Raw genomic sequence first — 12,934 nt, forward strand, 5'->3', positions numbered from 1 at the left:
TCGACAAGGTGCAAATGTACAACCAAATTCTTCAGAGGTATTTAGTGTACTACAATCAAGCCGTCAATAAGCCTATATCCGTTAAAGTTACCCAAGAGAAACCCTTGGCGGAGTTTCAAGATGCTGCTATCGACCCGGTTGATCTACCTCACCAAGAAGATGCACCGTTAGAAGGCGCCGTAGGAGGAGTAGACCCCATAGATGAAGATGCCAAAAAACTTTTGATTAATTTCCCAGTAACTTTAGTAACCAAAGCAAAATCCATGTTGGATCTGATTAAGAACAGTCAGGGTATATTAGACTATAACGAGAAGGGTGAATTGATCGTAGATGGAAAAGAGGTTTCTGGAAGTCACATATCCGATTTACTTTACGATATTCTTTTGGGACGTAGACATTTCGATCCCATGGGGTGGGAGCATTTTCTAGATGGTCTGATCAAACTTAACGTACCGGAAAGACTAATCACTAATTCAAACAGACGGTACAAAATGATCGCGATGAAACGTAAAGAAAGGACCCCTCCTCCAGATACGGCCTCATTCACCTCTACTCGTCCTAAAAAGTCTAAAAAAGTAAAAAGAGTCTTATACCGACTCCAAGAAAAAAAGAGCATCGGGTCGTTTAAATTGGGAGACTTATCCCCCATCTTAAGAATATTATGTACAGGAGGGTAAATTGTAATTTACAAAGAACAGTTGGATTTAACTTTGTATAAAAGATGCCTTTTGTATTTTGTACTATCGTTAAAGTAAAAATAGTTATTGATTATATATTAAATGGTATAATTATATAAGTGTATCCTTTGTAAATATCTTTGCATAAAAAAAAAGAAAAATGTAAATACAACTTTGTAAATATCTCTGCATGTGAAAAAGAAGATTGTAAATACAACTTGTAAATAACGACAAAAACTCTGTAATATATTTTCATTGTACAGACGTACTTTATTATAAAACATCTCACCATTTTATGTACATACATATATACGTGTGAAGAAGAAAAAAAGAAAGAATAAAAGATTTACATACTATATACTTTGAACTATATATCTTTGTGTCCTAGTTTGACTTATTTTACATTATATCTATATTTATTACTTAAACATGCTTAAGGATTTTTAAAATGCTATTATATTTTCATGCAATTTCAATATTGCCCCATCATAGATCGAGCTATTTGTTTTAAGAGAAAGTGTTGGTCCGTAACGCTCGTATCCAAATTGAACCTTTCACCGATATATTCATTAACCCAAGAGTCATTTAGATCCATATCTGTACTGAAAAAGTCATTGATAGAAACGCCCCTGAAACGATGAAGTAGAAAAAATAAACAGTATTGTCCACACACGCTCGATAAATCTCCTTGTAGTCTCGTTTTGCTGTAAGTCCACGATGATGATGATGTATTCTTTTCTAACCACGATTCAAAGTTGTAGGTCTTTGGTGATTCCCCGTAAGAACAGAAAAATTCTCCCTTTCCTTTTTCGTCAAAGTAGAAAGCCACCCAGTGTTCACCGGGTTTCTGACTCGGATCTGTATTAGCTATGTACCCGCAGGGAAAGTTTTTAACGACTTGTTTCTTTAAATCATCCGAGGCAAATACACCCCTAAAGTATAGGCTACCGAGCCTGTCCGATTTCATGACCTCTCTCAGCTGTTGGGAATCCATTTTGTTCGGTCTCTGCTGGGACTATACGCTGTATTCTAACAAGACATTTCTCTGTTTGTCTACCTCGAGAATGTTCTGAAACTGAGCGTACACGATCACCATGACTGTCTGAGGCAAGGCTGTTCCAAATCGCATCTCCAATCTCAGGTTTCCTTTTCTGACTAAGTTTAGATGGTCTCCAGGGTTGAGGTCCGGGGAGAGGTCGAAGCAATACAGTGTGTAACCGTGGGGATATTCCTCCCGACTGATGAAGTGCCCGGTGTCTTGGTACATTTTATTTAACCCGGAGAAAAGGGTCTGGTAAGCTTGAATATAACTCGATCCTCCACCCACCGTGAACTTCGGAGTAAGAGGCTTGCTTTCTGGCACTTGCTGTCCATCTAGCATGAGACTCAGATAGTTGAGATGCATGTTTTTAAAATTGTAAGCGTTCTTCTCCAATACGCCGTTGTAGGCATCATTGTCAACAAACCCTACCACCAGACGGTGCGGTAGTTGTCCTAGGAACAGATTGTCTTTTGAAAAAGACATAGTCCCCGTAGGGATTGAGAATGCTTTGACTTCCACTCTATTGAGGCTGTACTTGGCCGTTCCTACTTCTAAGGCTCTGGCGTGGGCGAGAGACACACTGGGGCTGACTTTTACTCTGCGTACCATCAGGGAAGCGTGGGTTATGGAAACTTTGTAGTCTCCTTGAGCGTTGGGAGATATCAGACAAAATGGTGCTTTAGATGGCGTGAGTTTCACCTTCAGATCGATTCCACTTAGTAAGAGTTTGTCTTGCATGAAGATGTCCGAATGAAGAGGTCCAGTCATGTCTATGCGTCTACTACGAGCTGAGTATTCGTACCTTTTCTTCAAACCTGTGTTTGCGTGTTCATCGTCGGCCAAAGGATTATTCTCATCCATCATACCTGCACGGTCTTTGATGAACAAACCCGAGGTAAGTTGAGATTCCTTGGCTTCCCTCCCATAATTGAGTAAGGTTTCCAGGTAAGCTCTGTACGGGTAGTTGTTACTGGCCACAGAGACTAGACGCTCGTTCAAGGAAACTTCGCACTGACTGAACAATGATTGTAAGAAAAGATTGGTGGGGGCAACTGGAGCATCTGCCACAAGATTGGTCCCGTCTTGATTGGTTACCTTTGCTATGATGTGTAATTTGGTTTGAGATAGATCGATATAATCTTCCGGAGTACCTGCCACATGGAATTCTATGGGTGAACCATCGAGGAGGTTAGAGATGGGGTGATACTCATCCCATGTTCCTGACAAGATGGATGTTTGAGTTGGTGGAACAGTAAATAGATCTAATTGACTCGTGGTGCACTGGCACGATTTTTCGTGTAGTAAAGCCATGTTTTCTTTAAATGAATATGTCGTTGTAGGTCTGTCTCCTTCGCTTGCTACTTGTCCTACTGACGTTCTGACCAGATCTACCTCTCTTTATACCTCTACCACCTTTGGCACCACTCTTATTCTTGGGCTTTGGTTTCCCGTTCTTCTTCTTCTTCTTTCCTTTACCAGTCTGTATTCTTTTTACAACTTTAGAACCAAGTTGTTTACCGGCTTGTTTGATTCTTCTCTTTGCGGCGGTTTTCACATTTTGACCAGCCATGACATCTTCGGCTATTTCCATACCAGTTTGAAGAGCTTGTTTGCCTACAGTAGCGGCTCCCTTTTTAAGAAGAGGTATGGCGGATCGGAATAGCCCTCCGAGCAGACCTCCCAATCCATAACCCCTTTGAAGAGTGCTGGACCCTCTGTAAACAGGTATCCCCGATCCAACTTGTTTGAGGTAATAGTTGTCGAAAAAGTGAGGATCGTGGTAATGCGGAGTTTGGGGTTTGCGGTACATTTTGAAAACTTAGATCAGGTACGGGGAACGCTTGAGACGAAAGTGTAGTTTACTTATCACTCGCCCAGACTCAAATGGTACAGGATCACCGGTATCGAGCCTTATATCTATTTGGACAGTCTCAATATCTCGTATTTTGATGGGGATGTAGTGAGGGCTGTTGTATGTTCGACAAACCATTCCACCTACTACGGAGTGGTCAACATCCACGGTTCTTAGCAATGGGGCGTGAGCATCTCCAACATACTGAGACCTCACGATGTCCGTATAGACGTAGAAAGTATAAAATCCTCGGTGTACGTCTACTGGAAATGAACCAAAATTATCTTTTTTGAAAAATCCCCCCTCTTTAAACCCTAACATGCGAGCTAGAAGATCGTTAATCTGTATACGAGCTCCATGGTTGCAACTGATAACCATTTTTCTGGATTGTGATTTCATGTACATCACGATATTTCTCTTAGCATTTTCGGGTAAATTTTTCTTATCTCCAAAATGATCTGCTGAGCATCTTCGTAATATCCCGGGGTCATGATTATCGTTTCCAATTCATCCACACCGCTACTTTTGTAGTTTATGATACAAGTATCCCCAGATATATTATACCACGTTCTGGGGTAATTTATTTCTACCAAAGAAACCTCCCATTCACCCGTCAATTTCAAAGGAGTGTGTAGTTTGGTCGTGTATGAAGACAATTTGTTGTCAGGGTAAAACTGTATGGAACTGTTACTAGGTAGAGTGGCGTAAAATTGTGAGACAGCCATCTTTGTAACGTTTTCACACCGTGAATGATTCGAATCGATATGACTATGATAATCAAAAACAAGGGTACTTATAATAATGCGGGCCCAATTTGTATGTCCGACACCCAGCTATTAAATTTGCTGGGGTAACCCTCCACGACACAAAATATTCATTTTTGCCGCCTCTCTTCCTCCGTTTTATCACTTTGTCGATAATGTATAAAGCATCATCTTCCTTGACGACTTTTTGCAATTCTTTCTCGTAAAAGGTCCCTTCCAAATCCTCTCCATCTAGATCTTTGATCCTATACACTGGGGGGTTTCTCGTTACGCATTTTGAAACTACAAATACTTCTTCCGTCCAATTAGGCCTATATCCTTTCTCAAAAGTCATCTTGACTTTACTTAACCGAACACGATCACCTTCCTTAAATTTGAAAGTTTGTGATTTGTTCACATCATCTTCATCGTACAACCTTTTCTTGATTTCCATCTGATTGTCAAGATTAACGGATGAGGGACTTGTACCTATACTCCTGTGTTTGGCATTGTTGTAGGCTTGAACAAACTTGGGCAGGACATCTATATACTTGCTCGTATTTTTATGGGTGAAATACTTCCACATTCTAGTTTTGAGCGTTCTATTAAACCTTTCTACTATACTGCATTTGGTTTCATTGTTGGGCGTAAAAAGTGTATGTTTTTACTCTTTAACAGTTTTTGAAATTCCCTATTTTTGAATTCCGTACCTTTGTCCGTAAATAATCGGATTGGTGTTCTACCGTATGATAAGATTTTCTTAAACGCCTGTACCAAAGTAGATCCTCTCTTATCTTTTAGAGGTACCACCCACGCAAACTTGGAAAGGACATCTATGCAAGTGAGTAAGAATTTGTACCCCTTATTTTGACGGCTCAGAGATGTCAAATCAACCAAATCAGCTTCCCATTGCGAATCCATCGCAAATACCACCACTCTATTACGACGAAACTGTTTTCTAGCTGGTTTATGCAGCGTGTAAGTGTCTTGACTCCGCAGCCATTTTTTAACTTTATCAAAGGTAATCTTTAGACCTTTCTTTCTGACTGCTGAGTAAAGAGATCTTACACTCCCATAACCGGCAGGATGACCAGCGTCGTAGTAAACTTCACGCAAGTATTCTTTTACCTCTTTGTCTTTTGCCATTCTAACAAAGAATGATTACCCTTATGTTTTACATACAGTTTTAAGTAATAAAGATGCTTAAGAAGAACACAATTACATTCAAATTTGTTTCATTGCATATATTTTAATTCATCTTTTTGATTTCAAAGTATTATTTCACAAATTTGCTAGATAATATAAGTAACATTGAAGTACAAACGAACAACATTTGAAACTTAAAGCTTTCAAAATATCCCACATTGTGAGAGTACTGTCAGTATTCATTAGCACTGTCCAATCAACGTTCTGTCTAGATACGCCATTGTCTACGGATATAAGTATATCCCTTTTAAGATCATTGTCTTTAATCTTCGCACAAACGTCGAAAGTACATACGAGCAAAGTCAAAGCTCTGTAAGAAGTTTTTGTCGATCCATGGTCTTTTTCTGTAAATACCTCTTCCATCAGCGTTTTAAAACACTCGGCAGATACAAGATTTCTTTCGATCCAATCCAAAGTTATTCTATAATCAGGATGTTCTCTTATCATTTGAACTTTTTCAGAAAAGCCTTTTAATAGCTTGCAGTCATAACATCCATATTCGCAGTCAAGTTCTAAATCTCGCGTGCAAATGTCTATCACTTTGTAAATCGGGCTTCCAGAGAACACAGCTTCATGGCTGCCGAAATGCCTGCGGTGACATAAAAATCTTCCAAGTTCTTCAGAGTCTTTTCCAAGTCTTGAAAATCTGTGTCCATCCAACATTGTAAAAATTCCTGAATGGTCCTCTCAAAATCTATCACTCTGTTGTTAAGCCACAGTGTGTTGCAGGTCTCGATGAATAACAGATTCAAGTAATGTTTATTTACTTTGGATTCAGCTTCAATGTACAGCTCCGATGCATAAAGTTCGTCTAAAGGCTCCATACACATATGCTGGTTCTGGGAGGGGTGATCTATTATACACCCGTTACACCGTGTCTCCACGGTGGATCTGTAGGCAAAGAGTATTTGGTCTATGTACAAATACTTCAGCAATTTTCGTACTTCTTCCACCTCCTTAGCTTTTTGCGCTCTCTCGACTTCTTCCGTATAACGGTGTGTTGTACTAGTTGCCATTCCTATATATGCACTTGTAAGCACAAAAGTCGTGATGACAGAAAGATTTCTATTCTTCAGGATCGATGGTGATATTATGACTTTCCAAAAATGTGCTCGCTCGTTTTATACGATTTAAAACCACACCCACCGGTTGCTTCAATTAATTAATTAATATATTTTAATTATTTCTATATTTCATTTGGTGTATATTTATTTCATATTTATATTTTTTCATTTTACCAGTTGAGACATGTTATCGCTAATTGGTTAATGATTTTGTATTTTTGACAGTTGCTAATTAGTTCATGATTTCACTTTTGACAGACTGAAGTAATTTGATCCAGGATGTTGGGAACACCCAATTAATCAATTAGTATACCAGGACCATGTTAGTCAGTACAGACATTCACTCCAATTAAGAATTTCCCCAGGGTAGGGATTCTAAGGGACATTAGGTCACTCTACCTAATTAGACTTCCCCCCTACACTTCCGGTCCAACGTTGGGGGCGGTCTCACTTCCGTCTCTCCGTTGCCCCGAGTACTACTTACGCTCGCGTCTGTCAGCGTTGCCATGGTAGCTGCGGGTGAGTGCAATGGAAATTGACTATTGCACTTGCGCGGAGTGCAATAGTCTTTTTCTATAAATAGCGAAAATAATCAATAATTAGTAATGGACCAATCAAATGATAAGAATCTTTGTACAAGTTATATAAATAGTTTTGATTTCTCGTCACAAAATAGTTAGTGTGATAGGATGGATTGTTATTGTATTCGAAGCTAAAGCACCAGTTCCGTTGCCTGGTTAACCTTGTGAATAGGACCATTTCCGCATGTTGATGGATAACTACCATTTTGGAGCCAAATAATGTACAAACAGCAAAGATATGTTGCCCTTATGCAGCACATAATCAACTTTATCATCTCCGTCACCACTTTAACTATAATGCTTTTATCCGCCTCACGTTGTTCATTACTGATTAGTTTCGTTACCTTTCACTAAAACTAATGATAATATTTGGACTCGTGTTAGTTTATTCTATATGTTATGACACCTATTGTATCTATAATTGAATTTGAATTTACACGTATTAAAGGCACTCTCCGTAGTGATCCGCGCAAAGCAGTCAGTGTGTTTTAGGAATGGCTTCAAAGTCAAGGATATGATTTTATCCGCCTCACGTTGTTCATTACTGATTAGTTTCGTTACCTTTCACTAAAACCAATGATAATATTTGGACTCGTGTTAGTTTATTCTATATGTTATGACACCTATTGTATCTATAATTGAATTTGAATTTACACGTATTAAAGGCTCTCCGTAGTGATCCGCGCAAAGCAGTCAGTGTGTTTTAGGAATGGCTTCAAAGTCAAGGATAAGTCAATTGAATCATTGTGTGTTTATTCATATGAAACACAAGTTGCAAAAAAGGAGTAAATAACAATCTGTAAATATGAAACTGCACTAAATGCATGTAGCTACATTTATCCGCATGGACAGAATCCTCCAACATTAACCATGTAACTCAAATGCATATCTATTATCCTTATAGGTCATGCTTGGTCATATCACTTGCAGAGACGATATGTTTACACACCTTTACTCTTTACAATGCTTTACAACAATTTTAAAATGTGATATTCGATGATTATTTTTCTTAATTTTCTAGTTCAGCGAATTACTGATAGTCAGTGCCTTTAAATACATGACATAATTGAGCTAGCTTAGGTTAGAGAAATCTAGCACCTTAAGCCCTGGGGTGGGTATCAGAGGTAGGCAAATGGACGATGTCCAGAATGAAGATGTGACAGGATGATCAGCTTTGGGATACGACCTGGCTACAGTTGCACGTATTTGGTGCTATGTGTGAAAGTACACTCAGGTCTTTACATCAAACTCAAAAACGAGGCTACGTTGGTTTGAATAACATTGTATGTTTATGGAGGAAACTAATAAGAAATATTTTGTTATGTGATTAAGCTTGTTGTCGAAACAAATAACTATATTATTACTGTTTATTATTATTGCTTCTATAACGGGTTATCACATCACTATTTATGATGCTATAAATAATACTATACACATCTTTCATGTCTTTCTAAAAGTTCTAAAATACTTACAAAGTTGACGGAAAATCAAATTTGTTACTGGTTGGCTCCGTGAGTTTCATAAAATTAGACATGTTTTCACATTTTGTACTTTATATGTTCTTTTTCAATTCAGGTTGGCGATAAAATGAAGGGCGTTATTGGATGTTTGCTTTGGGAATGTTGTATTACTGACGTCATTTAGTGAACGTACTTGGGCAACAACTAAGCCTTGCGATAAAAAACAAAAGTGTGGTAATGATTGGCCGGATCCAATTTCTCATGTTTATTATACCTATTAATATTCTATTTTATTAATATTTCGAACATTAATGATTTATATGAATAATATCAATTAGTAACATGATAGATGTACTTTTCCCGATGGGAACTCCACGAAATACTTGACAAAAACAGAGAACCATAGATAATTCCCTAGTTGTGAATAAATTATTATCTCAAAGATCAAAAATGTTGTCATGTGTTGAGTAAGAGTACGATGACTTTTAACAGCACATCAATTTCATTCATAATCATTGACACATTATTCAGTATATTCATGCCGCTTCTGTCATTCCTGCAGACTCACTTCTACATCATTAACCACTTAGGCAATTAGCATCATTGGACCATGATCATGCCACTTTTGCTATTAGAAATGACAACGGCACCATTCACTGCAATTCATGCGACACATTTCCTTCCATCAAATAATTGTCTATAACAAATTCATGCTGCAAAGGACGGTGACGTTATTTCAACAAAATCAAATCAAAATTGCATTCGATTTTTATTTATCCTGTAGCATATCCGCTAAAAAGTAATATTTGATAATGTTAAGTGTAAATTCAAATTTCAAACCTCCAAACCCTCTCATAAACTTACAATATATATTTTGAATGTTATATACATACATCAGATTTAATTAACAATATTCAAGCAATTATATTAGATTTAGGAAATATTAAAAACTATTGATTTCACTGTTGGCAATAGGATCAGATGATATGATTTGTATGTAAATCACACTGTTGAAATACCTAATAAGAAGATTCACTGGGTAACTTTCGATTAGGGTAAAGGACGATTTTATTATATGCCAGGGGCGGGAACGACTCTGGGAAACAAGGATGACAGAATAATAATTTTTTTATTATTATTTTCAATCAATTTCCTTCTGATATTTTAGTACAAATTCCTATTAATCCAATGCCTTTGATACCATGTTATTTAAGGCCCCTTGACATTGTAGATGTCAAAAAGATCAATAATTACCAGGTGTTGTGAGGTAATTAAAGTGTGGCTATATAGGCTACCCCGTATCATGAATCAATATTATACATTATCGGTGCCAAAGATAGCAGGATTCCTTGAGATTTTCATACCTTTTGATGCAATAGGGTAATCAGTAAAAAGAGCAACTGTTAAAAATATGTTACCTTTGTAGGTACTATTAACATGTTTAGTTATGATTGGAAATTGACATACGCAATTATGACATCTAATTTAGATCTTTTTTTGGATCTAATTTGATTATAATCCGGAATTATAATATTTGACCGAAGAAATACGCAAATTTGTCATTGGTTATTTGCTTATTTGCGTATTTTTGGTACTTTGTGCTTAAGGGGGTACTACACCCCTGTGGTAAATGTGTGACTGTTTTTGCATTTTTCTCAAAAACGAATAACACACTGGTAACAAAAGTTATGTATATTATTGGGGCAAGGGATCAATTGCTACACTAAAATTTCAGTGACTCAAGACAAGCGGTTCAGTATATATGATAGGAAATGAGGTACATCCTAGCGGTACCTCATTTCTTATCATAAATAACGAACTGCTTGTCTTGGGTCACTGAAATTCCAGTGTAGTAAATGGATTCCTTGCCCCTATGATATGCATCACTTTTGTTACCAGTGTGTTATTAGTTTTTGAGAAAAATGCACAAATAGTCAAAATTTATCGAAGGGTGTAGTACCCCCTTAAATGATACAAATATATTGAATTAAAGCGAGGACCCAATTAATGTAAATATTAGATGATATAAAACGAAAGCTCATCTGAGATTTACGTCGCTGGCCAGCAAACATATTGAGAGGAAATGTCAATGGTGCCTACTACACCTTAAATAAACACTGATTCTTTTCAGTGGCGAGTGGTTTGAGTATATTTGTACCAGGAAATGTAAGCATAACCATTGGGAAATAGAGCAAATTCCAGAATGGTACTAAAACATTACTCTCCGGACAAGTACCATAAATATTCAACAATAATGATTATTTTAAAGTTCAACAAATAGTAATAAACTTCCTTATGATATAAATACCTTTTGATTCGATAAATCAGCAAAAAGAGCAACTGTTAAAAAATATTTTACATTATAGGTACTATAATTAGTTATGATTGGCAATTGACTTACGCATGATATCTGATTTAGATCTTTTTCTAGATCTAATTTGATTATAATCTGGAATTATAATAGTTGACCGAACAAATGCGCAAATTTATCATTGGTTATAGCTTTTGCTTATTTTTGGTATACTTTGTGCTTAAATGTTATGTTCGAACTATATAATTAACGTAAATATTAGATTGGATGATATAAAACGAAAGCACATCTGAGATTTACGTCGCTGGCCAGCAAACATATTGAGGGGAAATGTCAATGGTGCCTACTATACCTTAAATAAACACTGATTCTTTTTAGTGGCGAGTGGTTTGAGTATATTTGTACCAGGAAATGTAAGCATAACCATGGGGAAATAGAACAAATTACAGAATGGTAGGCCTACTAAAACATTACTCTCCGGACAAGTACCATAAATATTCAACAATAATGATTATTTTAGAGTTCAACATTATAGTAATAAACTATTGCTCATTGGCGAATCGGATGGATCGTTATATTTCTATTGTAACGGGCTATTTCATTGGTCAAATCACCAATCGTTGGAATATGGATATAAATGAAGACAAAAGTAAGCAAAGCTCTGGGTTTTAGATGCGGAATTAGCGAAATATGCAAACATTGTACTCCTCTGTCCAGCAGCTACAATTTTAAAGCTATAAAGCTAGCCGTGTAAAAGGTATTCTCCCTGATTTAATCAAATACTTTATGTGGATCATCATCGCAACACGACCTTTCTGTTTGCAAAGATGCCCATTTTAGAAAATGTAATCTATGATGGAATCACAATTGTCCTAAAAGCATTAATGTATCATTAAATATTTTGTTGAGTCTGCCATTTAAAAAGCAATTTTGTTGCATCTATTAATTTCGTTTGCAGATATAACTACTTACATCAATAACAATCCATTACTATGGAAATTATGAAACTAACAAAACAAAAAGCTATAGCTAATCATTTGCTTGTCGGAAACACTTTAGGAGACAATGCCGTGATATCATTGATGGAAAAAAAATAATATTTTGTCTGCAGTTCTATTCTATGTCAGTATCTAATGAAGAAGGAGAAACACACAGAGTTAGAAATAACAAGACAATATTAGGTAATGTAAGCATTTCCCTTTCGCGAATCAATGCGACGAAAATCATCATTGGTAAAGAAATACTTCAATAAATTTGTTTTACTTATACATTCCAAAAGCATTTTTACAAGTAAGAATACATCATGACTAGGTTATATTACGCCACATAAGGTTATGTATTTAAGTCAAAAATATATCTGTTGTATGTGGAAATAATGGATTCGTATCGACACAACTCATGGCATTGCCTTCCGATATCCGTTCGCATTAATTTAGAGCCTGTTTTACCTTTTTCCTTTCATTTAATCTACTCTTCCGTTTCAGTTTCTTTATATGCGATGTGTATCCGTTGAAATTGACATTTTCATTTTTCATACTTTGTTCCTTCGAACATGTTGAGCCTTGAAAACGAACTTGAAATGTAAATAAATAATCAAACTTTATGAATTTTAGAGCTTCATAATAATAAGTACGACGATGCAATAATTAAAGTATGTATTAAAAGCATAGCTAAAAGTATTACTAACCTTCTGTAATTGGGTAGACTTACAAGAGAATTGGCATGGTTGTACTCCGATTTGACTGATGCAACATATCCATTTCCTTAAAAAATATTTCAAATTTTATCTTTATATGGACTATATAGATTATTGTTTTTTATTTAATGTAAGCAATAGAAAGAGGATGGTCTTATTAACCAATTTTGACGCATGACTTTCTTACATTCCTATAGATTGTAAACCTTGTAATGTTAAACAAATAGTCCTTATAATTCCCAAAACGTTTGATCTCATAAATTACTAAAGTTTAAACATACAAACTGCGATTGACACAATAA

General features: G+C 36.3%; 1 protein-coding gene across 1 annotated transcript; it reads right to left on the bottom strand.

The window, feature by feature from the left end:
• Positions 1-1,692: 1,692 nt before the first annotated feature.
• On the bottom strand, positions 1,693-3,030 carry LOC140160071 (uncharacterized protein F54H12.2-like). Its single transcript, XM_072183341.1, has one exon. It carries the CDS (start codon positions 3,028-3,030, stop codon positions 1,693-1,695), a length of 1,338 nt encoding a protein of 445 aa, XP_072039442.1.
• Positions 3,031-12,934: the final 9,904 nt, after the last annotated feature.

Source organism: Amphiura filiformis, chromosome 9 (assembly GCF_039555335.1).
Source record: "Amphiura filiformis chromosome 9, Afil_fr2py, whole genome shotgun sequence".
NCBI lineage: Eukaryota > Metazoa > Echinodermata > Ophiuroidea > Amphilepidida > Amphiuridae > Amphiura > Amphiura filiformis.